We start from the raw sequence: 27171 nt of genomic DNA, 5'->3' as shown, positions 1-27171 counted from the left end.
TTTCCTGAGCACTATCAAGGATTTCGTCAATTTCTTCCTCAGGAAACATTTTGTCAGGCTCATTTGGTTTGAATACGCCCTTAAGAAATTTAGCAAATAGCGAGCTAGAGCCTTATCTGCAGGCTTCCGCGCCCATTCTCCATTAGGCTGTTTTAATGGGGGTACATGTTCTTGTGGTCGTTTTAGAGACTTAATGATTTTCCAGAGAGAGTGGCTATCTGCTTTGTGTAGTGATAAAGAATCTGCTTCCTTAAGTATTCTCTTTAATTCCTTTTGCGCCTTATTAAGGGCCCTTTTATCAGGTGAATTCCTGCTTGTGTGCCATTGTCGTCTTAGTCTACGCTTTGCAGATATCATTTCTCGTATTGCCCATGTATAATCTTGTTTCTGGAAACTATATTTTATATATGGAGTGGACTTCCAAGCCGCTAATTGGATTAGGTTAGTTGTATACCATGCAGCGTTTTCTATGTCTTCCTCTGTTTTCAGTGGTATTTGTAAGTTCGTATTTTCTGTTATAAAGTTTTGGAATGAGTCCCAGTCAGTTCTGCGACTGTATAGCATCTCGCGAGGCTCCTTCCAAATCACTCCAGTGCTCAATGTGCATATCACTGGTGTATGATCAGAACTGCCGTCTAAACATGATTCGATTTTTGTTTAGAGACCCGATATTCCTTTGGAAATAAAGAAATCGATCAGGTCTGGTGTTTTATTGGGGTCAGATGGCCAGTAAGTTGGTTCTCCAGATGTCAATATATTGAGTGAGTTTGAGTCTATTGCCTTTTTCAACTCTCTACCTCTGGTTGTGGTTAGTCTAGAGCCCCAATAGATATTTTTATAGTAGTCGTAGTCGCGGTGACTAGGCACACCAACACCTGTGTCTATTACACCGACGACCGTGACGACGCAATTGGTCGGGTTAACACCTTTCTTAACAGAAAATCGCAAAACGTTTGTTCATCAACTATGTGGCGAGGCGGGGAGTATACTGCAGCGATGTTTAGCGGACCCTACCAGTCATCTATTGATACTATAGTAGCCTGTAGATATGCACGTCCAAAGTTTGGGAGAGGATGCTGCTTGATGTTTTCCTTTACTATAATTGCAGTTCCAGCGTGTGATATTCCATCGGGGTGATTTGTGTAATATACATTATACCCTTTGATTAAGATGGCTTTTTCGTTAGTCATATGTGATTCTGAGATTAATAGAATATCTATTCTGTTATGCCTAATGAATAACTCTACTTCCTGTTTGTTTGGAGCCAGGCCATTCACTTTCCATGTCGCAATGCGTAGAGACTTCATTTTTTATATTGAGCAACTAGAGTCGTAAGGAGACCCATAAGGGTACCTATTTGTTGTATGAGAATATCTATTTTCTCTGATTGTTTTGTGATGATCTGTTCTAACACATTTGTTGGCTGAGATTGTATGTTGTCTTGTTTTTTGTTCCAGTAATTGGTGTTTCCAGGGTCTTGAGTGTATGGATCTAATGATTTTTGTTTAGGGTGACTACTTAACGTGTTGTTTCTTGTATGATTCATTGTTGTTATAAGAGCTCTTTTACTGGGTGGTTGTGCCATTTTCCTTGCCCGGATCTCTTTGTACACTTGGCACCCTTTATAGTTGGAAGGGTGGTCTCCAAAGCACAACGTACAGGTGGCTGGTGTATTCCTATCTATTAGCAGTCTATGGTTCTGTGGCTACCTACCACATCGAACCATTATTACTTAAGTAGTAATAGTAATTCAATGAGGCTACTACTATACTAACTTACCTGATACCGATACCTTTACCATTTAACCTTACCGATACCTTTACCTTAAAAATACCTTCACCGTTCATAACCTTAACCATTACCATTACCAAGAAGCATTGACGTGTACGTGAAACAGGAAGTACATAGCTCTGAAAAGAGCTGTTTTAATGTTCGTGAAACAAGATTGTTAGCTCTGAAAAGAACTGTTTTGAAGCACACCATGCAAGCGGATACACCAGCAATTACATGCACAGAAGTCTTCGAGCTAACTTGCACGTATTCTTCATGATGATCTTCACGAAGTACAATCACGCCGCCGCCGAGTGAAGTACACGTCAGAGATCCGTTCGCCGCGCCGATCGCCGCCGAAAAGGGCGAGACGCGGGAACGTATGATCTATTTATAGATATCGCTCCGCGCTACCGTGCCTCCGACTCGCGACGAAGCGCATGAGTAATCGACAGCGGCACGCGCGGAAAAAGAGAGCCACGCGCGAGAAAGAGACGCAAGGCTTATCCGTGATTGGTCATAAAAACTAATCAACTATTGTGATACTTACTTTTTATTGTAAATTATTTTATATAAATATTACCATTTTTTATGCAAATATATTCGATCGACACCTTCTGAGAAGACTTTCATTTCGACACAACAACAGTCCCTAAAGTTCTATGTCCTTCTGCACATTTAACGCATCGCTATGGGGCGCATGCAGTTATTTTTAGTGTGCCCATACTGTTGGCATCTAGTGCATTGAGGGATTTCGTTGGACTTTCGTGGGTCTTCTATCCTAACTTTTGTGTGGTAGATGGATTCTATACGCTTAAATTCTGGATTATTTGGGCCAGGTTCCACATTCACGAAAAACATATTCAATGGGGTCTTGCTTTTTCGTGAGATTGGACATATGATTTCCCCTCTTACCTTATTCCCAGTTTTTTCTATTTCCTCTACAATGACTTCTTTAGGTGTTGTGTGTTGTAGATTTTTAATCACGATCCTGCAAGTGCTTTTATCTTTTCGTGTAAATGTGTGGCCTATAACTCCATTCCTTCGAATTACTTCAATAATAACTTTGTACGCTTCACTTGTTTACGCCATTACTCTCGATTGGTCTCATTAACGATTTTGTATGTATAAAAATCACTTCTTACAGAGCTATTTAAAAGTTCTGTGAGTTTCGATATGTCTGTAACACCTTATAGGATTATTGGTGGTGGTTTGCTCGCTTTTTTAGGTCTTAACGGACTTTGACTTTGCATTGGTTCAATGGATTCATCCATTGAGTCCACTGGAAGTCCACTGTATCGGTTAGAAATATTAATAGATCCCTTAGCGTTCTCGACTGGATTTTTATGTCCTTCTTTAGATGGTGGGCTACTTGATATTTTTTTTCTGTTTGGGTTGCGTTGAATAGGCATTCGTTGCCATGTGGGAGGACAACTGTGGACATCATTATTTTTTAAGGTCGTCCCTGGAGCTGTGGGAATCAGGTCTTTATTTGTGGTGCTGGCTATACTAGGATTGCTTCCGAGTGAGGAAGATCTAGGTCTTAAGGTAAAGCGGCTCGGATGAAACGCCTGCTGCACAAGATTTCTTTTAGTTCTGCCAGTAGCATTCTCCGTCACAGAGGCCTGGTCGCCCACCACTGCGCAGACTTCGGTAACCAATTTCACACTCGCAGGCCCGGGTACCTGCGGGCGCCGGGCGTTAGCCGGGTCGCATGACAAATCATTATCGCTATCACTCATAATTCCATATTAAATTTTTGGGACATACACACGACACTTTTCCAAGGTGCCGTTGTCGCACTTTTGGAAGGGTTTAATGGCATTGTTACTGTTGAAATAAAAATATGTATTTATAAATAAATAAATAATAGTAGTTTATGCAACTGTCATATAATGAAGGGTATTAAAACACGAGTGTGAGTTTATGAAACGAGCGCAGCGAGTTTCATAATAGTAACGAGTGTTTTAATACCCGTGTTATATGCAGTTGCATACACTACTTTATCTTCACTAATGCAATTAATCAAACAACAAGAGTAAAAGCTGACAATAGTTTATTTATAATAATTGTTCAAATTTTGGATGGTACAATTTTGAAAGTTAATGTTAATTATTGATCCAGCAGCTGTAGCGGTCGCGGGGCAAGCAGTAGAGCTCGTAGACGGAGTCGGAATAAGTTATTATATTCTTTTTCATATAATTTTCTAGATTTTTCTGGCAAAAGATTGTGAGTTAATTTTATTGCCAATTCTAGAATATCCGGAGGCGTACAAATATCATCGTCGCTATCCATTTTTAACTTTTAATTTATTAAATTAAATTCACGCGTACGTGTATTGTCCCAGTGATTTTGCCGCCATTAAAATCTAACCAATGAGAGCGCAGCTGCGCGCATGCGCGCGATGTTATAATGAGATTTTACGATATCGATGTGGATATTATACCATCATGTGAAATTGCTTAAATTGAGTGTTTTGTTGTCTGCGCTATAACAGTAGTAATTATAAGTCAAGTATTGGAAACATAAGTAGAATGTAACAACATTAGTGTAGATAAAATAAATAAATTTACCGCCGCCTGTTGCTCGGCGTTGCTACTCATTTAGCACCACCCAGGGGACACGGAGGGCCTAGGAGAAGGTGGTAAATCCTACAGACGCGAGCAGCTCTATCCAACCTTGTTGTTTTACTTGTCGATGTAATTGATGTCGGGTTTTTTCGTTTGCAAGCAAACACAATTATTAAAATAAAATTTATTTTATTATAAAATATAATTTTATATTTCATGACATGATACAAAGTAGGTAATAATACATTAATTACTTTAGTACTTAATGAACATTTTATCTCATATTATCAACTACATTACACATAATTCTATCCAACTCATTACAAGGGTCTTGATTGCCATTATCACTTTGACTACAATCCATATGTTCTAAGATCTCTGTGGGTACTTTAAAGTTAGATTCAATATCATTTTGATCTGGCAAACTCTGAAGGGCGTTTTGTAAAATATCTTGAACTTTATCCAAATGCTTTTGAAATCTGAAAGGAAAAAAAATTTTTTAATACTTTAAATTGTTAAATTTTAATATATTTCTAATAAATACAATCAGTAATCACAACATAAATCTACAACCTAGAAAATGAATTACCTAGTACTCGTACTTCACAAAGGGCAAATTATGGTGAATGAATACTAATTTCTCTGAATTCAGAGGTAGAAAGCGGTTTTGTTTGTCTTGGTAAATAAGGCCAACATCAGAAAAAAGTCTGGCTGTAAACAACTGCACCTTTGCTGAAAGGTAGAGTTTGGCAAACTTTCTTAAATTTGGGTAACGTTTAGCATTGGCTATTCACCAAAAATAACTGCCCACGTAAGTGTGCTTCATGCGATGCACTTAACGTCAATATTCTGCCAGAAATTTCGATGTTTTACTAAATACCCAGTATCAGACTAAACTGTTGTCCATTTTCATCTCTACTGTATTTATTTATTTCAAAAGCATACATTAATCCAGTATAACATTTATAATATAAAAAAAAAAGTATATGCTGAAGTAAACATATAACGGTATACCTAAGAGAAAATGTCTAGGAAAAATATAATACTATTTCAGAGTCAAACTATATCACGCTAATAACTTAATAAAGATTCAATTTGAAACCCGTCAGACCTACTTACAACCTTTAATCTATACAAATAAATAAAATTGGAGTGTCTGTTTGTAATGTTAAAATAACCGTTTTTTACTAAATGCATATTGGATGTAAACACGGTACATATGCCAAAATAACATTTTTTACCATTTTTGTATATCTGTTTGTTCCAGCTAATTTCTGTAACATCTAGACCGATTTTGACAGAACTTTCACTGGCAGATAGCTAATATAATAAGGAGCAATAAGCAATAACTACTATGTTCAATTCCATGTGGACGAAGTTGCGAGCACAGCTAGTAAAATACTATAATTTATATGCTACCTACTGATAGTTTAAAAGTCGGTGAACAAAATAAAGCCTAGCATTATAAACAGCTTGAATGAATACTGGTAAATTACTGTAAAGAAATTCCTACTATGTTTGGGTTGTTTTGTTCTGTTCTAGGCAAAGTCACGTCAAGTTTTACATTTGGCTTGACACTGACTTAAAGCAAGTATTGTAAATATTACATTGTCCAAGTGAACAAAACTGCTTATAAAATGAAAACTACTGGGTCCAACTAAATCAAATTTTTATTGGACCGAATAGTAATTATTCCACATCAAACAAAAAAAGAATCAAAGGAATCGGATCAGAAATCTTTATGTAGTCGGAGTACATATAAACAGTCTTATGAAAATGACTTAGTCCAAGTCAACAAAAATGCTCATAAAATAAAAAGTAATGAGTGAAATTGAATTAATTTTTTATGGGACCAAATGGCAACTATTGTGCATCAACCAAAAAAGAAACATGTAAATCGGATCAAAAATCTTGATGTAATCGGTGTATATACATAAAAAAAATACCAAGTGAAATGATACCTTCTCCTTTTTGAATTTGGTTAAGAAGATAATACTGTCAAATTTACAATAACCAACATCTGTGCATACTCAATTACAAATTTTGGACAGATGTAATACATACTTTACACAAAATATTTAGAGCATCTACACCTATCTTGTTATAATGTTTTAATTGCCCAAAAACTATGTGTCAATTCTGACATGCAACTAAAGTTCTCCTTTTCCTTTGTAGATTCTGACATGCAACTAAATTTCTCCTTTTCCTTTGTAGCCGAAAACATGCAGAATTGTCATGTAGGTGCCACAATATTCATTGAATAGACGCTACAGCCGCTTCTGAGTGTACCCAATCAAGTACAACCCATAAAATTAAAACAAATTTTCTTTTACCTATAGTAGCAACTACTGTAAATATAAATGCTTAGACGTATGGATGTTTGTTTGAATGTTGTTGTTTATTACTAATTATACCTACAGATTACTTTAATAAGTTTAAAAAAATTATAGTTCCTTTGAAATAAATCGTATTGATAATTTGCTAAATTATACAAACGTTCTTACTTTTGCATTCTTAGCATGAACCTTAATAGAACAGTTTTCTTTGCTACAAATTTTACTAACTAAGTAATAATGAATAAATTTAAACAATAATTATACATTTACCAAATAAAATATTTACCTCATTGCTGTTTCTACTCTTTGACGCTTTTGCAATTCCATCATTACCCTCAATGTTTCTCTCGCCTGATGTGGTCTGAATTCGTTTAACAAATGATGTATGTGTATAAATAATAAACTAAGATCTTCTACTTTTTCTGCTCTTTTAGGTGAGTCAGGACAGTGAACCAGCAAGTCTAACAGGTCCAAGAAATTTGCCAACAACGAGTGGTTCAGTTTTTTTAACTCTCGTCTTCTTTCAAAATGCATTGGATAAAGGCGTCGAAAACCCTGTAAAACCAATCTGTTAAAATAGCTTGAAAAATAGAAAAAGTTGTATGAAAAGGTACGGACCTTAAGCTTACCTGGCTTTCTAGGGATCTAATAATTGTATCATCTGCATTAAACGTGTGACCAAACATTTGGTAGGAGTCATGAATCGGTCTTGGTGCCAAAGGTGCTCTGTTTCTTCGTACATTTTCGTCAGTATAGAAATTTATATATTGCAAAGGAGGCAATGGTAAGGAGCTAACTTGGGTTGTTTCTGAAGACATTATGATTAATGATTTTCCACTACAGACGTGTTGTTTAATAATAAAATATGACACTTGTATCACCGATACGATACGTCAATTTCTTAAAGTCATTTGGTACATGCGTGGGTACGAGCCAAGCTAGTAATGAAGAAAAAAGTAGAAGTATTAAAAAAGATGAAAGTAAGAAAGATTGAGATAAAAAGATAGCTAACTGAAGAAATTTTAAGAAAAGGCAAATAAAGATTTTCTCATTTATACTCTGCTCAGTTCACTCTAAATGTTCACTTGGGCTGCCTTCCACTAAGCAACCGCAACGACCGTAAAGCCTATGTAGTATGTCTATCAACTTTGTATCGTTCCACCTGAGGCCTGCGGTGGTCGCGAGCGATCGCTCGTCGTCATAGATGACGTCACTGTTCGCCCACTTCGTCCACAAAATGTAGGTGGATCAAAGTTGGCTTTCAACAAAACGTGGCGAGAATTTAAAAAACAACAACTATCAAAGTAAAATTGTGAAAGTTATCTCTCATTCGATTCGACAATAACGCAACGATAAATTCAGAAATCCATGTTTATTTAATGAAACAACTTTTTTCGGATTTTATCGCGGTTTATTATTATCTTTTGATTCCCGACGTTTCGGATACTTTACAGCAACCATGGTCACGGGAGGACTGATCACCACAGATTAAAGACTCAATTAGCACATTCTGCGTAGATAGGACTATATGAGATATTGATGTATGTCGGGTAGTTTCGAATAACTTTGTAACGTTGGGACGTCTGACACCTCAGTCCTCCCGTGACCATGGTTGCTGTAAAGCATCCGAAACGTCGGGAATCAAAAGATAATAATAAACCGCGATAAAATCCGAAAAAAGTTGTTTCATTAAATGAGTAAAATTCGCGTAAACATTAGAAAACAATCCATGTTTAGTTAAATTTTGTTCCAACCCATGCGAAATATTTACTCACAACCCATACAGCTGCATGTTATCACCATACCACCACATTGCGAGCACACAGCTGACACCTGACAGCGCCCAAATATCTAAAATTCGCCTCGCCCGCGGCGTTATTTGCGTTAGTGGAACGGCAGTTTCAGCGGTCGTGATCGATGGCGTTGTCGGCTTTAGGTGGAACCCGCCCTTGTTGTATAGTATAGATCGTGGTCAAGAAGCTTATATTATATTTAATAAAAATATTCTAGTTTCAACACTAGTATTTACGTTTGCATAGTATATACTCTTTGCTAGTATTAAAAAAAAGACTGAGAACGTAACTGATTTTGAGACGTTTCGTAATTAGAAATTGCACGCTACTATAAAGTAAGCGTGAAAAGAATATTGCAATATATTCTATGATATTATTTAATGCACCAAAAAATGAATGTAGGTACTTTTTAAAAACACTATGTAATTAATAATTCTTTTATTATATCTTACAGTTTCGCTCCCAGTTACATTTTAGGGTCTTTCTAAAATGTCAAAACGGGACTATTATATTTTGATGGCTATAATCCAATGATATAATAAACTTTATCTACACTAATGTTGTAACATTCTACTTATGTTTCCAATACTTGACTAATGACTTATAATTACTAATTTACTACTGTTATAGCGCAGACAACAAAACACTCAATTTAAGCAATTTCACATGATGGTATAGTATCCACATCGATATCGTAAAATCTCATTATAACATCGCGCGCATGCGCGCAGCTGCGCTCTCATTGGTTAGATTTTAATGGCGGCAAAATCACTGGGACAATACACGTACGCGTAAATTTAATTTAATAAATTAAAAGTTAAAAATGGATAGCGACGATGATATTTGTACGCCTCCGGATATTCTAGAATTGGCAACAAAATTAACTCACAATCTTTTGCCAGAAAAATCTAGAAAATTATATGAAAAAGAATATAATAACTTATTCCGACTCCGTCTACGAGCTCTACTGCTTGCCCCGCGACCGCTACAGCTGCTGGATCAATAATTAACATTAACTTTCAAAATTGTACCATCCAAAATTTGAACAATTATTATAAATAAATTATTGTCAGCGTGGACTGTCAGCGTGGACTCTATGAGAGTTGGTTACGATAGAGGTGGCGTATCGGATAGATACGGCTGCCTACTAGCGTCAAGACACCACCAAATCATAGCCTATGAGGACAGGGGGGAGGATCTGGGCTACTTAAAGCCCAGATCACAACCACTTTCACCCCCTGCATGGCCGACTCTCGAGGAGACTGCTCTCAGTGGCTCGGAGCGACTGCAACAAAAGGCTGAGGCGAAAAAGAAAATGGAGGGACGACGCGACCCCGAAGATAATACTCAAAAGGCGAAGCCCCGACTGATGGCGATAGCAAAGTTCGTCCAGGCTACCATCTCCCCCAAAAGAGGTAAACGACTGTCCCACCTTTCCCCAAAATTGGCGGAAACGAGTGAGCTGCAAATGAAAGCAATAAGCAGATTTACCAAGGACGAAAGTCCGAGGTACTCTCAAGCACCATCAGCCACTCGAACGAGGGCCGACATGGGGCAAGTAACACCACCCAGACTTCGACCAGCATCCACACCACTACAGCATGCGGAAAATGCTCTGATCGAGTTCCTGGCCATAACAAATGCTAACCACGAGGTAAGCCTGGCCATATGCAAGAAAATCATGCAGACCTACCAGTACAACCATGAAAAGTTGCTGGAGGTGGAACTCGAAGAAGCCGAAGCAGCCATTTATAATAACGACACCCGGCAAGTCATCAAGGGCAACATGTCGGGAAGATATATGGCTGCATACAACATCACGTCAGGCTTCGTGGACGCAGTCGAGGACGAGGGACAGAACGACGAGATTCAGACCTTTCACACACCGAAAGGGGACCCGTTGGTGGTGGTGGCCAAGTGCACTCGTTACTATTATGAAACTCGCTGCGCTCGTTTCATAAACTCACACTCGTGTTTTAATTAATACCCTTCATTACATGACAGTTGCATAAACTACTAATAGGCAATAAACATTAAAATTTTATCAATATTCTGCATTATCATGAAATAGAAAAAACTACTTTTTCTTATTCCGTGAAATTAATTAATATATAATATTATAACTTTTCAAACTACAAGCGCCCGATAACGAAGTTTCAGGCTTTTGGGCTAAAAAGTTATTGACATGTAATTTTTTTATACACAACTCAGACTTAGCTTTTTAGTATAAGATTTTAATTTCACTTACCATCGCAAAAATTTATATATATAAATGTTAAGCTGTGGTAAAAGTTGGGAAAATTATTACTTTTGTGCTTTGGAGTTTGGACTGCTTTTTTATTTTGAGTTTCATATCCTTGGACGCAGATAGACAGCTGTACATTTGACAATTCACGAATAATAGCCGTCTTGGTCTTGTCTATACGTGTTTTCTGATGTGAATAACTTTGGGAAATACACAAAAAATATTTTAAAAAGCATAATTATATGTAACATTATAAACATATTGCTGTAAAATTGAGATAACAAGTTATTTTACGTACTATTACAGATTTGTCTAAATCTATACTAGTGTGTAGTGCATAATGATAAACTTTTAATATTAGTACGTATTTGTATTGTTTTATCAAAGTTGTCATTACATGTTTTAGTATTTACTATTATTCACCGGTTTACATGTTTTTGTTGATTATTTGAGTAGATACAACCTTTTAAATAAAGTACTTCAGAAAATAATTATAGCTATATTATATATTATTGTTTGGTATAATTTAATTTTTTTGACTAGTCTTCAGTTTATTCGTTTATTGATGTTTACTCATTTTCTGGATTATACATTTATAACTTTAACTGCATAATTGAAGTACACTTTTATAATACTACATTTGTTTCAAAACGAAATCTTGAAATTTACTTAAACATATTTTTTTTTGTTAATAGAAATAATGGCTTCTACTGAAGACGACGAAGTAATCCGACAGGCTTTTATGATAAAACGTTCTCAGAATAAGAAGATATTCACCCCTGTAAACTACAAGGAACGCTGTTTTGTTCTTACAAGAAAATCACTTATTTACTATGACACTGATGGCCAAGTAAGTTATGTTTCTCTTATTTAACACTAATTTCTATGTACAAAAACACGTTATTTTGCCATTTTCTTCTATTCAAGTACCATTATTAAAATTGTATGTTTGTCTATAAACATACTTATATTTTGCTAAATACATTGATCCTAATTTTGGTTTTTCACAGGAAATTTAAACAAGATAATTTAAAAAATTGTTTTCTGGTGTAATCAATTGATACCATGTTCATTACAATTTTTATAAATAATTTAAAGAATAAGTTTAAAATTTGTTAAACAAAATTCACTGTACCAGTTCTCACATTAATTTTTAATAACAAAAAAAAAAATTATCATTAAAATGAGAAATAACTTTCATTGCTTTTTCCAAAACACAATTAGGTACATAAAAATATATATAGTAAACGATGACATTAATATTACAAATAAAAAGTGTTGTAGGAATAATTATTGTTAATTTGAATTACAAGATTTCACTAGTGCAAAGAAAGTATAGATTATTTTGCAAACGTCACATAAAATTACAATAAAATATTTATATGATAATCAATTTTTTTCTTCCCTCTTGGTAGTAGTTAATGTACTTTATATCAGATATGCACACTATTACAAAGGTTTTATAGAATGTATGATAAATAATGTCCATAAATTGAATGGCGCTAAAACTTTTCACTCATTAAGAACTTATGAAAATAATTTTATTGTTATTGTACTTACGAATGAATTTTTTACTTTCACTGAAATGAATTCCTGCTTCTCACATTATGTTTCAAATAATATCTTAAAAGAATGCTAAAATTACATTACAAAACCAAAAACAGTTTACCTAGTACCATTTTTATGTTTTTTGTACACAACAATTTAAATTTGAGATTTTTTTAATGACTAAACTGATAAATGGTATTAACCAAAATATGATTATTACAACATAGTTGAAGAAAGTATTTTATAAATAAATTTAAAATTACTACTACATTATTGTTAAAAAGCTTCTTGTAATTTATTTATTTTTTTTTTTTTTTTGTAGTATTTATTTCACTGTATGCATTACTATTAAAAGAAATGTAAAGCAGAGTTAGATTGTTTGTTTTTGTTTATTGTTACATAATAATTTAAATAACCTTGAATTTTGATGATCTTCACGTGTTGGTAAGCACTATGAAAATGAAGATACAATAACTAATTTTTTCTTGCATCATATCTTATCAAAGACGGGCAGTAGCGTCTTTGGTACGACAAAGCCAGCACTGCGGTCACCAATCTGCCTGCCTAGCGTGGTGACTATGGGCAAAACACATGAGTTCGCTCCAAAAATGATGCGAACTTGTGGAGGACTATGTCCAGCAGTGGATTGCGATAGGCTGAAGTGAGATATCATCATATCATACACATATCATACATGATATTACGTTGAAATTTGGTTTTAAATAATTTCAAATTGCCTCCATCTAGTTATTATCCAAAATATATGTTATTGTTAATGCCATATCCTGTATGGTACCTGTATCATGTCATACATGTACCATAATCTTTACTTGCTTACACAAGTTATTCATACTTTAATTTAGTTAATGTTTTTGAAACCTTGTCACAGCTTGGTCAGCGTACACTCAGATTTAAAAATTTATTTGTTTGTTTAAATATAAGAACCATCGGAGAATATTTAATTATTTTGAAATTATTTATCAATACAAATTGTTTATTCTACAAATAATTCAGGTTTTTGGAAAATAATTAATTGTTAAGTAGGTACTGTCATATTGAAGGTGAACCAAAATTTAGTAAACATTTAAATTGCTTAACAAATTTGTTGTTTTCACTCTTTGATAATATTGTACTGTTCTGTAAGTTATATTGACAAAAACTTTTTTTAATGCTGTTCAGGATTGCAAGATGAATTTGGATATTTAATAGGTAAGTGTATTATGCTCTCAATATGAACTTTTGTATGTTAATAAAATAGTAACTAATTTAAACTTGCACAGATTTTGTTCCATAACTAATTAGCATCGCCTATTAATCGTAATTTTTTTATTTATTTAAATAACATATTTTCATCCTCGTTATTCTCGGTTTTTAAATGTCAGAAGTAACTGACGAATACGTGTTTTAAATCTAAGCCTATATTCTATAAGAAAAACAATATCTTTAAAAGTGTAAGTATAAAACGAGATTTGAGAAATGTAGAGAGGATTTCTAATAATACTAAAGAGGGTTAGGGGACGCATGCGCGATTTGGGTGTGTCTTCTATCCGGATCGGCACCCGGCAGTCCTGCACCGCAAGCCGTCGTTCGACTGGCCGACGCTCGTTTTAAACGGTAACGATATTTAAATTTCCCAAAAATCAAACGCATCTTTTTTGAGACCATACATTAGATTGCTTTACATAAAATTAGTAATCGTCTAAAAGCATGGATTTAGCATTTCAACGTAATCAAGCATCAACCCACGCAATGATTCCGACAGATAGATAGATTCCGTAAATGGTCCCGGTATTTTGAGTTTAATTGATCGTGTTGTGCGTTATTTCAGTGTTAATTTTTCATTTCTTAGGTATTTGAAGATTATTTTTAAAAGATAGCGCTATATGCTGGCGATTTAAATGATAGGTTAATTGTCTTTTACCTTATTAAGCACTTTCGATGTATGATAATGTGTACAATTTTTGATACTGCCATACCACGTTTCTTTTTCTTATTTTTGGTTTATATTTATATATTTAATGAATGTCTCAACTCGGTTAATGTTTTTACTTCTCCTTTATAATTTGTTACTTTGCGTCTATTATTTTCGGCATTATCGATGAGATACAACATACTATTATAATTTTATAATTGTGTTTGCAGGCAATCGAAAAAAACCGACTTCAACTATATTGACAAATAATACAACGTAGGTAGATGAAAAAATAGTCAAGTAAATACGCATTATCAAAGATTACTCCAAAAGTTGTAATCACATCTCGATGAAATTTAAATGTGACCACATGATAAACATCGGCTTTCGATTAAATTAAAAATCATTAAAACTGGTACACCCAGTAAAAAGGTATGCAGATTTTCGAGAGTTTCCCTCGATTTCTCTGGGATCTCTTTATCAGACCCTGGTTTCCTTAGCATGGTACCAAACCAGGGATATCTCCTTTCCAACAAAAAAAGAATTATCAAAATCGGTTCATAAACGATGAAGTTATCCTCGAACATACAAAAATATATATACGGTCGAATTGAGTAACCGCCTTTTTTTTGAAGTCGGTTAAAAAATAATAATTTGAAGACTTGCTTTAATGTTTGTAAAGCGAAAATTTAAGAGTAATTATTATTTCATATGTTATATTTGACATACAATAAAATTTATCTGAGTATTGTAGATTTTTCGTATACCTATTTGAAAATTTTTCAAAATTATTTTCGCACATCGTAAGTGCACTGTATTGCACTCCTCCATCACTTACTATAATAAAGGGCGCGCAACTCTCTTTCTTTAATGTATGTACAGTCACGCCGCGGTCTCTGCGATCCCTCAACAAGCGTTAAAATGAAGAGCCCTCCGCGTCGTACTAATTGTTTGTAAAGGGCTCTCTCCATGGCAACTACATTCTTCTCACTAAGTTTTCACTGCATGTGGTTTAAACATTGAAGTGACACTATGCATATGACTGTTCTTTTTAACTGACTTCAAAAAGGAGGAGGTTACTCAATTCGACAGTGTATGTGTATATATATATATATATATATATATATATATATATATATATATATATATATATGTGTGTGTGTGTATGTTCGAGGATAACTTCGTCGTTTATGAACCGATTTTGATAATTCGTTTTTGTTGGAAAGGAGATATCCCTGATTTAGTACCATGATAAGGAAACCAGGGTCTGATGACGGGATCCCAGAAAAATCGAAGGAAACTCGAAAATCCGCATACATTTTTACCAGGTATACCGATTTTGATAATTTTTAATTTAATCGATAGCCGATGTTTGCATGTGGTCACATTTAAATTTCATCGAGATCTGGTTACAACTTTTGGAGTAATCTTTGATAATGCGTATTTACTTGACAAATTTTTCGTCTACCTACGTTGTATTACTTGTCGATATAATTGAAGTCGGTTATTTTTCGTTTGCCTGCAAACACAATTATTGACTTTTGTCTCTGGGGTTTTTGTTAGTGGTCTAAAGAACTTCGTTTCTCGTATTCTTTCAACTACTGTTTATCAAATAATACAATGTTTGAACTGGTTACTATGCATTTTTATTTTAAAAATGTATCAATTAAAGGGCCAGAGGGAATAGGGGGTTAAGCCTCATTTTTTGAAAAATGGGTATTTTGATTGATTGTTATAGCTCTCGATGAGTGCTATCATGGGCATAGTTAATACCTATGTGGGAAAAAGCTTAGCGCTATCACCCTAAAAAACGGAGTTCAAAATAATGGCAGAGGAAAAATGTGTATATTATATTTATTGAACTTCAGTTATAAGTCTAGAAAATTTCAGTGAAAACGTTAAAAATTGAACACGATAAAAATATTTATAAATAAGCAACTTATTATTAAATTGTATCAGTTTGATAAGTTGCTAAGTTAAAAAGTCTTTTAAAAGTAGACGGAAATACCGTTTCACTTTCTTTAAAAATTGTCACAGCGGTAACATAAAACAATGTACATTTTATAAAATCATATATTTACACATAATGTCGCCAATCAATTTAGGACTTTATTCCTCTGCAGTTAAATCGTCAACCGGAGCGTCGCAATCAAAGCGAGTATATCCAATAGGAAATCCTCTCAGTATCTATTACTCCAATTGAACGAAGAGTGATCAGATTGCCACGTTGATTTCATGTCGTTTACAGTCAACTTGCTTCAATCAAAATAATGTGAACCTTTAAAATTGTAACACTGTTGTGTGTTGTTGTTTTAATCAACGATACAAACAGGACATTTGTTTTGTTGTTATGAATGAACTAATTTAAATATGTATGTGTAAGCTGTTGGATTTTACAGGATAAATTATTTCATTTTCATTTAATTTAGTCTCCAGGTCAGGTGGATTATTAAAGTACCGTCGGAACTTTAGCAAAAGCACAAAGCTAGTGTGCCAACATATTAATTTCTCCTTAGATTGTTATCAATGCAGCCTTTGATTAATTTTTTATATAGGTACTATCATGCATAACTAAACTATATATTAATCTGCGTTCAACGAACAGCTTTAGTGACAATGTATTCGCTTAGTTATTTCCACGTTGCGAATGCGACATACATTACGCAAAGTATATTTTCAGGAAAAATGTGTCACGTAATGTACTCCCATAATTGTATTATTTTTTAATTAATAAATCAAAGAGTAAAAATGTCAAAAAATAAATTTGTACCTACATATATGATCGTGATGAAAGACATTTTATTTGACGTAATTATACAATAATCTACCTAATACTATTAAACGAGCAATTCTTGTATAAAGATATAGAAATAGAATCGGAAACGGCTCCAACGATTTTCATGAAATTTAGTATGCAGGTGATTTCGGGGGAGATAAATAAATCTAGCTAGGATTCATTTTTAGAAAATGTCATTTTATCCCAGTTTTTAGACAATGAATAAATGGCTACAATATCGTTAGAATACGAAGGTAAATTTCGCATTTGTTAATAAAGTTGTAATAGCTCGGATGGGAAAATCGGCCGGTCGCGATCGACCAAAAAGATCACGTTTTAAATCCTGAAATTTCCAGATCGATTATTATTTTTCCTTTTTTTTTCTTCTTATTGCACTCGTTATTTTTTATTTAAATAGCCAGTTCTTATTTTTTATTATTATGTCTGTAAAATCGAAAAATAGTATTTACATTTTATCATTATTATTTAGTAATACAATAAAATACGGAGTAATAATAATAAAAATACCGAGCTAAACCCGGTCACCCAGGTACTAATAGATTTAATTGTAGTGGACAGATTTGATAGTAAATAATTGTGTTTGCAGGCAAACGAAGAAAAACCGACTTCAATTATATCGACAAGTAATACAACGTAGGTAGACGAAAAAATAGTCAAGATTTGATATAATAGTCAAGATTTGATATAATAGTCAAGATTTGATAATGCGTATTTAACGCATTATCAAAGATTACTCCAAAAGTTGTAATCAGATCTTGATGAAATTTAAATGTGACCACATGGCTTTCGATTAAATTAAAAATCATCAAAATCGGTACAGCAGTTATGCGGATTTTTGAGTTTCCCTCGATTTCGCTGGAATCTCATCATCAGATCCTGATTTCCTTATCATGGTACCAAACTAGAAACATCTCCTTTCCAACAAAAAAAGAAAATTTATCAAAATTATCAAAATCGGTTCATAAAGGAAGGAGTTATACCCGAACATACATAAAAAAAATATATACGGTCGAATTGAATAACCTCCTCATTTTTTTAAGTCGGTTAAAAAAGATTAAAGTTTTTTCGATTTTACTGCGTTTGTTTTGTGTGAAATGCACGTATTTTACCCAGATATCTACCCCAGATAATTACCCTTTTTATTATACTGATAAAGTTATGCAATAATTGGAGCTGAAATCGTAGGCTTTTTTAAATTATTATCCATCCCAAATAAGGGCTATAGCTTTCTTAGCCTACTTTCCCTTAGAGCTGTGAAAAAATCAAACTTCTAAGCCAACGCAATTAAAAGATACAGCCGTTTATGCTGTAAATTTTCGACACTCGCAAGGGAATCAAAACCACTGGGTACTTCTTGTGAACTCAGAATCTTGAAATTTGGTAGGGAGCAACGTCTTATAGCACAGATATAGGAAAAATTGCCGAAAGCATTAATTTTTAGTTACATCATATAATAAACATATTTTTAATCATTTTGTTTGTACGGAACCCTCGGTGCGCGAGTCCGACTCGCGCTTGTCCAGTTTTTATTTTTTTAGTATCGAATAAATCAATAAACCTTTGCTGGCATTATGTCGTTCGTTGAATTAATAACAAAATAGTTTTAATCCTATTCATATTTGCGATTAAAAATAAAAATGGAATTGCTTTAATCTTTACAGAGTAATACAATTAGTTATACGATCGAGTGGTACGTTAATAGATTAGTGAGTCAGTAAGGATTTCGTGATACTTTAAATGGGTGAAATTAAAATTTTATATAGATTTTCGAACGATTACATATAAAATGGTTGAATTTCTGTTTAATAATTTCATTTTATTTGCTTAACTTTTCAGTTTTGTTATTTAACTTAAATAGTAGTTAAATTAAATGAGACACAGATTTGTTACCGCAAAAATTAAAACCAATATAAGCATAATTTTATTCTACTATGTGATGTAATATAAAACGAGAACAAGTTGAAAGTGTGATATGAATCATTCTTGTAACATCCTTTAAAAATATCTTTGTTTTAGAAACGTAAAGAACGCGGGCGTATACCAACAGACGCCATTCATACGGTGGAACAAGCACAGCTAGGAGAGCTCACTAAGCAAATACTGTATATAGGCGACAACGAAAAGAGTCCTGCCTACAGGTATCCGTTCCAGGTAACGTATTTAAAATGTCATGACGCATCGCTCACATATGAGATGCTTTTTGTTTTGCGACGTTCCCGGTTTACACTGTTATGCTTGTCTACATATAACTGTTACACTCTTTATTGACGTCGAATTCTTTTTAAGCTTTGTCTAGCTTCACGAAGTAAAGATATTATTGTTTTACAAATACTTCTGCTAAAATGAAAATATAAATTAATTCTAGAATATCAGAGAGAAGCATCATCATTATCATCTATACCTATAAAAGCAATAACTTTGTACCTACCCCTTTTTACGAAAATTGCGTGAACGGAGGAGTATTAAATTTCGGAGACTAATAGTTTATATAGGGAAGGAGTGCAGAATGCTAATATTTTTTTTTTAATTATGCATAAAAAATACATAAATCAATAATAAAAAAAAAAACATTACACACACTATCATGTATTTGACACACACGCATATATACTCTTTTGTTTATTGTTATTTTTTTTATATTTATTTATTTATGCATAAAAAACTTAAAACTAACATTACAGTAACCCAGTGCGTTAGTTAAGTTGATCACAAATTCTATCTCTATCTATAGATTTTTGTAAACAAATAACATTAAATTTAACAGATAATTTATACAATTCAATAAAATCAAAAAATATAAAATAATCAATAAATAATTAATTAATATTTTATAGAAGAAGTATAGTCTTTGACAACAGATCTTTAATGTTCAAACTTATAATTCTGACTATAGACTGGGCTACTATATATATGACTATACTGACTGGACTAGTATATATATTAATACGCTAAGGTTAAGATGTTTGCCTCCCTTTTTAGAAAAAAATCTCACAATTACTCCATATATAAAATCACTTTATATATAAATGCTTGCTCTACCGGCATCCGTATTCTCAACTGAAAAATGTAGTACCACTTTTGTTTTTGTAAATTAATTAATTGTGGATCTGGATTCACTAATTAAGTTTTTATTAGGCATAAGTATTCGACACCCGAGTTTTATTTTGAATTGAAGCTCTTTACAACTCTCAGTTAACCTCTCTCTGGTCTGATGTGATCCAAGGTGTGAATCTATAGCCTGTTCCGTATAACATACATATTTTCTATATTAACAATTTACCTGAAATGTTCTTCAACTATTTAATGTCTCCCATTAAAAATCACATTTAAAGTACATATTATGTTGAGATTGCATTGAAGTTTTTTCGTCTCATTTCTAGTTGTAAAAAACACCTTGGGTGTAACGCGTTGTGGCCTCAAAAGTAAATTTTTCAAAAGTTATATTATATTTATGTAATGTAATAATTATATTTATTTGTGTATTCGTATGTTAATTTATATAATTAATATTGAGATAAAAAGTAGCAAATGATACAGAACGTTTCCAGGTGGGCTACACGGAACAGAACACGGACTACACCTTGTATCTTGCGGCACGAGAGCATAGTGAAAGATTGAACTGGATCCACGAAATTAGAAAATGTGAGGGTTTTTTCATTTATTTAAATATTTTCAAACGTCTTTATAATACTTACGATAAATATTTATCAACTGAAGAAAAAAAATTGAGTTGGTTAAAAAAAATATAGGTATTAATTCAATTCTTTTAATATACTTTAAAAAATTTCATGTACTTGACGACCCGTTGGCGCAACGGTCACAGCACTGGTTTGTAGCTGTTGCGTTGGTGGTTCCGGGTTCAATCCCCGCACATGACAAACATTTGTATTGGCCATACAGATGTTTGCCGTGGCCTGGGTGTTTGTGCAGTCCTTGCAGGCACCGTGCCTCGGAGAGCACCTTAAGAGCCGTCAGTTCCGGTTGTTATCATGTTCACCTAATAGTGATCGTTACTCATAGTGAATAATATATCCGCCTACCCGCTTTTGAGTAGCGTGGTGGATTAAGCTCCGATCCTTCTCCTACACAGGGAAAGAGGCCTATTTTTTTTTTTTTTTTTTTTTTTTTTTTTTTTTTTTTTTTTTTTTTTTACGTGGGGAAAATCCTTCATGGACACCCTCCGGTAGGGGGGGCTCGGAGGGGATTCAGACTCTTACTGAATAAAAACCGCCACGTGTGTTCTGCCGTACGCCAATGTGGCGGGGTCACAAGGACGCTGTTCAGCTCTTTCGCAACCCCGCCGGCGCCTGCCCTTTCGGGCCCACCGCGGTGCAAAGCACCTCGGAGGACGCACTCGAACACGAAGCGCGCCCTCCCCTCCTTGGGGGGACCGTGCAAGTCGGACGACGAATCCCCCGACCCATCGCCCGCGTGGCCCCCCCCGCGGGCAGGGGGACACCCCCCGCCCGCATTGCGCCGGTGGGTACAATCCCGCGCCGCCCCGGCACCCCAGGCCTAGCCCGGCGTTGCGGGACACCAGGCACCTAGCCCGGGGCGGACAATGTCGGCCCGATGAAGCCGACAAAGGCCAGGGTGGCCGCAGTCAAGGCCCTCCAGCCGACCGCAGCCTCGGCGCGAGAGAGCGCCCTCGCACGCCTTAGGGCGGGCGAGCGAACCCGCCCACCCCGTCCTCCGCGTGGGGGAAGGAAGGACCGACCCCCACGTCACCGCGCCGTCTCAGCGCCACACCCACAGCCGCGCCTCCGCGCCAACACACCCGCGCTCGCAGGACCACCCCAGTACTAGACCAGAGCGGGACCCGGAGCGCATCGTCTGGTTTTGGTCCGCGGGGATCCGAAGACCCCTACCACCCGCAGTCGTGAAACCGCAGGCGGTTTCCCCTATCCGCCACCCGGGGGACGCGCCCAGTAGAAGTCCAGCAACTCCTCCCCTTGGAGCCCAGGTCCCAGACCTAAGTCTGGGGCCTGGGCTCCAAAGGCCTGGGAGGGAAAGAGGCCTATGCCCAGCAGTGGGATATTACAGGATGAAGCGATATTTAAAATGCTTTTTATTATTACTATAACGCATTATGTCAAAATGTAAAAAGTGTATGAAATTCTCAGATACAGGTATCTAAGATAAACAACCTTTAGAATTCTCTTAGAATAATCCACAGACCTTTAAGATTTTAGGTATAATTAAATAAATAAATAATCGACTTTCACCTAACGACCCTTTAGAATTCTCTTAGAATAATCCATAGACCTTTAGGATTTTAGGTATAATCTAATTAAATAAATAAATAATCGACTTTCACCTAACGACCCCACACTAGGATCTACCGCTGTGTCGGTTTCGGGCTCACATACACAGACAATACACGAGTACAAATGACCAGGCTACTGCAAACCTTTATGGCCTATACAAATTTTTGCCATGAGCGGGGACCGACTCAACAAGCGGCGACGACACAGGCAGCGCTGTGACCGCTACACCAATGCGCGGTCTCTTATTCTTAAACATTTACATTATGTTTTCATTTGTGTATGTAGAGATTTGTCGAACACTCTGATATTCAATCAAAGGGACTCGTATGATTTCGTCAAGTATTTGTCAATATCAAACAGTATTGACTTTCAAGTAACTCCCATTCGCGAGTGCCTTCTCATTGTAACACTCGTAATATATTGCGGTTTCGACAATATTGCAATCAGGCTTGTCGCTCGAACGCACCCGCTTACTAGTTGTAGTGTATCCAGTTATTGACATGGAAAACACGCCTCGCGGTGTTTGTGAGTATTAATATATCGCATAATTTTTTCTTTAGTCTTAGGTTAGGTTTTAATTTTCTTCTTATCATTCATATAATAGTAGTCTGTTTATTAAGCAGTGATAAAGGAGAGTTGTTTTATCATTACAAATTATTCTAACTATTTACTATTATAGTACTCGTATAATCTATAAAAAAAATAATATCACAAAAAATATAATATTTGTTTTTTTTTTCTTAATTTACGGATACGAGTTAGGGTTTCAATTGGCAATTTCATTGGACAAATATTTGTATAGACGTAGGTATAATGATGTTGGTGACGTGCTTTCATAAAAAATTTCATCCCATTGATAGCCATTGAGAGTAAAACATTTTGTATAAAAAAACACAAAAATTATGTCATTATCAATATCATACTTTTTGGTAAATTTAATACTAAAATCTTAACGGTCCCGCTAGGATGAGCATCCCAGAGTCAGAAATACCCCGACCACGACTCATTAGTAGTCATCGTAGTAGTAGTAGTAGTAGTAGTAGTTTAGTGTCACATGTAGTTGTCCATATTTTTAACGTAATCTTGTCACGTTGTAACAGTGTGTATATCGAACACTCGCCGTGCCCGCTACCACCCCGAGGTGTGGTCGGCGCGCCGCTGGGCGTGCTGCGACGCGGAGCGCCGCTCGGCGCCGGGCTGCGCCCTCGCCTCCATCTGGCCACTACCGGAGCCCGACCTCGAGCTCATCCTCCAGGAACACGAACCTACGAACAACAAAAACGATATACGTGAGTGAATTACGTTTATATATTATATTTATTTTTTTGTCCGACCGAAACGGATTTTTGGCTGTGAAACCGAAACCGAAAACAAAACTCACGTGGACTATGTGACAGTGTATGGATTCTTCATAAAATACATTCCTAGTGAAAGAGGAGTATAGGGATTCTTTGCTTAGCCTGACGAGATATGACACGGGGAAGACTTTATATAAAAAAATATACTAATCTGTATGCTATTTTTAATCACAAAAACATTTACTGGGAGAGGGCCTAGCTTGTGGTGTTGTATTCCTGTGGTAAGGTGGCCAGCTTTAATAATACTACAGGAATCATTCCTGTAGTACTATTAAAGCTATTAAGCTTGATCTACAATTATTTTTATTTCTATTGTTTAACGGTCAGTTTCAATATTCTATCTATCTTTGAATTTGCTTACTAGATATAGAATTTTGACGTAAACTCCATACAAATTGTGTCGCTAGTAGGCAAAACCAGATAGATTATTGAAAACGGCCGTTAATCTTAAAACTGCATTAGTCGCAAAACGGCACAAAATGTTCTTTACATTATTCCCCAATCGATTATTCTTTATTTAATAAGTTGTTTATATGTAAAAAACACATAGCCAAAGATTTATTTAAAAAACGCTGATGAACTATAATTATGTAATATAATAAGTACATGTAACATAAAGTGATTGTATCATTGTAAATATTAATTGAGTAGACATTTTTTTAGATTGGCTTTTTTTTACCCTTAAGCGGCAAAACATGAAGTGGACATTATTTTTGTATGAAAATCTGTTTGTATGAAAATTTAAATGTCATTTAGGATGTAATTTAGAAATACTATGAAAAATTTAAAAAAAATTTGGAAAAATAGGTTTTTTATTATTGTCTTACTTCCTTAGGTCTTGACACTGTCCGTTAAAGATGACACGAAATATTTTGCACTAAATCATCATAAATAATGTGAAAAAACGAAAACGTTTCATAAAATACATAAACTCCCATTATTTTTAAATAACAGCTGACCAAAGAAATTTTACAATTAGTTAATACCTAATAATTGTGAGAGCACACATTTAAATTATACAATTGTTCTAAAAAACGAACAAATTGCGAATAATTAAAATTATTAATTTTGAGCTGTTTAAATGTAAAGCTGCTTAGCTTGTGGTCTAAGATCCGAACCTAAAGTCGATCTTCACCGAGCCGATAATAGAATAAAATATAAATTTAGTATATCTATACAAATAAAATTGGAGCGGCTGCTTTTAATGTTAAAATAACCGCTTTTTACTAAATTCATATGGATGTATACACGATACTTACACAAAAATAGCATTTTGACAATTTTTGTCTGTCTGTATGTCTGTTTGTTCCGCCTAATCTCTGAAACGGCTAGACCGATTCTGACGGAACTTTCACTGGCAGATAGCTGATATAGTAAGGAGTAACTTAGGCTACTTTTATTTTAGAAATTTATTTATTTTATAACTGCGAACTGAACTACAAGTAACAACTAGTAATTAATATAATTTTATAGCCTAAATGATCGACACGACAAGAAGAAAATTAAATAATAATTATGGATGATCACAACTTGTACGCAAGCTCTTGCTCTAGGAAACGGATCAATCGCATGTCCTAAGTAGTACAAGCTAGAGCCGGTAGATGGCCGAGTTTAATAACCTTTGCGTAATACTGATCAGGTGAAGTGCGGGTGGGTGGGGTGTGGCAAAGTCTAAATGCTCAAGGTCATTGAGAAGGGGGAGCCTCTTAAGAGTTAATGAACTACTTTTGGTCGGATAGGAAATGATTTTATTTTATGAGGGAGTAATGCGCAACTACTCGTAATGCATAACCGCTTGCATTACGAGTACCTATAATGGCTTCCAAATAGTTTCAACCAATGAGTATTTTTTTTTTTTGGAAAAAATCGCTATCGTATATTCCTTACTTTTTTAAAGATATTGCTTAAGTTACAGTTTTTAAATTTAATATCACGCAATCGTTATTAAAAGAAAATTTGGAACGAAGTTCCTTACGGCAGACTTGACATTTGGCTGGGCGACCGAACTGAGAAAAATGTGAGACTAAAACCGTAAGAAAAATATATAACGGAATTGACGTAATATCAGTCACACGACTGTATAATATGACGTTTTTAAAACGAAAATATTACTAGTAAACTTTTTTTTAAATTATTTATGTAATTTTATACTGTCGACAAAAATAAATGAAGACACATGTTTTTTATTTCACTTAATAGTTTCGAATAACTTTGTAACGTTGGGACGTCTGACACCTCAGTCCCCCCGTGACCATGGTTGCTGTAAAGTATCCGAAACGTCGGGAATCAAAAGATAATAATAAACCGCGATAAAATCCGAAAAAAGTTGTTTCATTAAATAAATAATAGTTTGAATTATTATTATTATTTTTTTTGATTTATTTTATTTTACGGTATTTGTTAACAATTTTTTTTTAATTGTGTTGCTTCTATACTATCCGAAGGAACTCCGTTCCTACCTGGTGTCCCATGACACCACATTTTTTTTTATGAGGGAACTTATAATAATAATATAGGTAATAGGTAGTTTATTATGGATGCTCCAAGGCGGCTAATTTATTCGGACCTTTTCTTAACATTAATTTAAACTTTAACACGTAATACATTTAAATTTTCTTCGCGATTCACTCTCTATTAGAGATACGCACATGAAAATCCGTTAACTGTATTAATATTTGAGTTTATCACGAAGAGGCGACGGTTTTCCTTTTATTCAGTCACATTATTTTTTCTTACTACTCCTTTATTTCTATTTTCATCTCGTTTGAAATTAACACGACCGATCAGTACAACCGGTATTGAAAGTGCTCTATCGACATAAATTTAATTTTTTTTCATTATACATGCTTGTTTTACAATGAACACGATGTGCAATAATTCATATGAAAAGTGATCCGCGGTGAGTAATACGAGTAAGAGGCACTCGCCTCGAAACCTGCACGGCATAGTCTAATTTTTTTAATCCTTCACTTTCTTATTTGAAAGTGAATTTAATGGTGTTTATAATATTTTAGAAACATTTATTGTAATATTGTAATACTTACCATTAAGTTGTTTAAAGTCTGAAGGACGCAATTAAATTTAATATAAATCTGCATCTGATGATTTGGATAATATTCTGTTCTTATCGTTTGAATCGAGTTTTCCTTAAGAGTGAACGAGAGAGCTCATGGCCTGCGTTCACGTTGCAAATGGTGAATGTAGGCCGAGTACGACCATCTTTTCTGCTCTCACTCGTTCGTCTTGCAGGCATAAATCCATGTATACCATGACATTATTTAGTTCTTTAAAGTTATTCAAACATTAATTATTTATTTTTCTTTAAAATAAATTAAAAGCGAGTTTAAAATTGAAAGGAAAATATCATTAGCTGCGACCGTCATTTGTCCTTAAATTATATTATGTATCCTTGTAAACGTATTTTATGAATGTAATTAATCTATTTATTTTATTCTCAGTTTTCATTATTTAATAAAAATAAATAGTTTCAGTTTTTTGCTTTATACTTACACGTTTTTTTTACGATTGATTAATTTTTTAATTTATTTATGTTTAATAATTAATGATTGTTACTT

General features: G+C 34.6%; 2 protein-coding genes across 2 annotated transcripts in view; one reads left to right on the top strand and one right to left on the bottom strand.

Annotated features, from left to right (window-relative positions):
- Positions 1-4527: 4527 nt before the first annotated feature.
- LOC123669861 (mediator of RNA polymerase II transcription subunit 7) lies at positions 4528-7588 on the bottom strand. The gene is made up of 3 exons (XM_045603387.1): positions 7306-7588; positions 6963-7231; positions 4528-4819 (listed from the first exon to the last, which is right to left on the bottom strand). Exons 1-3 carry the CDS (start codon positions 7492-7494, stop codon positions 4615-4617), a joined length of 663 nt encoding a protein of 220 aa, XP_045459343.1. The 5' UTR covers positions 7495-7588; the 3' UTR covers positions 4528-4614.
- A 3280-nt stretch (positions 7589-10868) lies between these two features.
- LOC123670127 (tyrosine-protein kinase Btk29A) overlaps positions 10869-27171 on the top strand; it is a 38484-nt gene continuing 22181 nt past the window's right edge. The window contains exons 1-5 of the mRNA XM_045603632.1: positions 10869-11074; positions 11410-11564; positions 18988-19122; positions 20520-20613; positions 23339-23527. Of these exons, the coding sequence (XP_045459588.1) occupies positions 11415-11564; positions 18988-19122; positions 20520-20613; positions 23339-23527 (568 nt within the window). The 5' untranslated portion in view covers positions 10869-11074; positions 11410-11414. The remainder of the gene's footprint in view (positions 11075-11409; positions 11565-18987; positions 19123-20519; positions 20614-23338; positions 23528-27171) is intronic.

The sequence above is a fragment of the Melitaea cinxia genome, chromosome 4 (genome assembly GCF_905220565.1).
Source record: "Melitaea cinxia chromosome 4, ilMelCinx1.1, whole genome shotgun sequence".
NCBI lineage: Eukaryota > Metazoa > Arthropoda > Insecta > Lepidoptera > Nymphalidae > Melitaea > Melitaea cinxia.
This window is presented reverse-complemented; position numbering and strand designations above follow the sequence as displayed.

Coding starts and splice junctions, on each gene's coding strand:
- LOC123669861 (XM_045603387.1), bottom strand. CDS start 7,494: ATGTCTTCAGAAACAACCCAAGTTAGCTCCTTACCATTGCCTCCTTTG. Junction 7,232..7,305: donor TTAGATCCCTAGAAAGCCAG/GTAAGCTTAAGG, acceptor TTGGTTTTACAG/GGTTTTCGACGCCTTTATCC. Junction 4,820..6,962: donor AGAGTAGAAACAGCAATGAG/GTAAATATTTTA, acceptor TTTTCCTTTCAG/ATTTCAAAAGCATTTGGATA.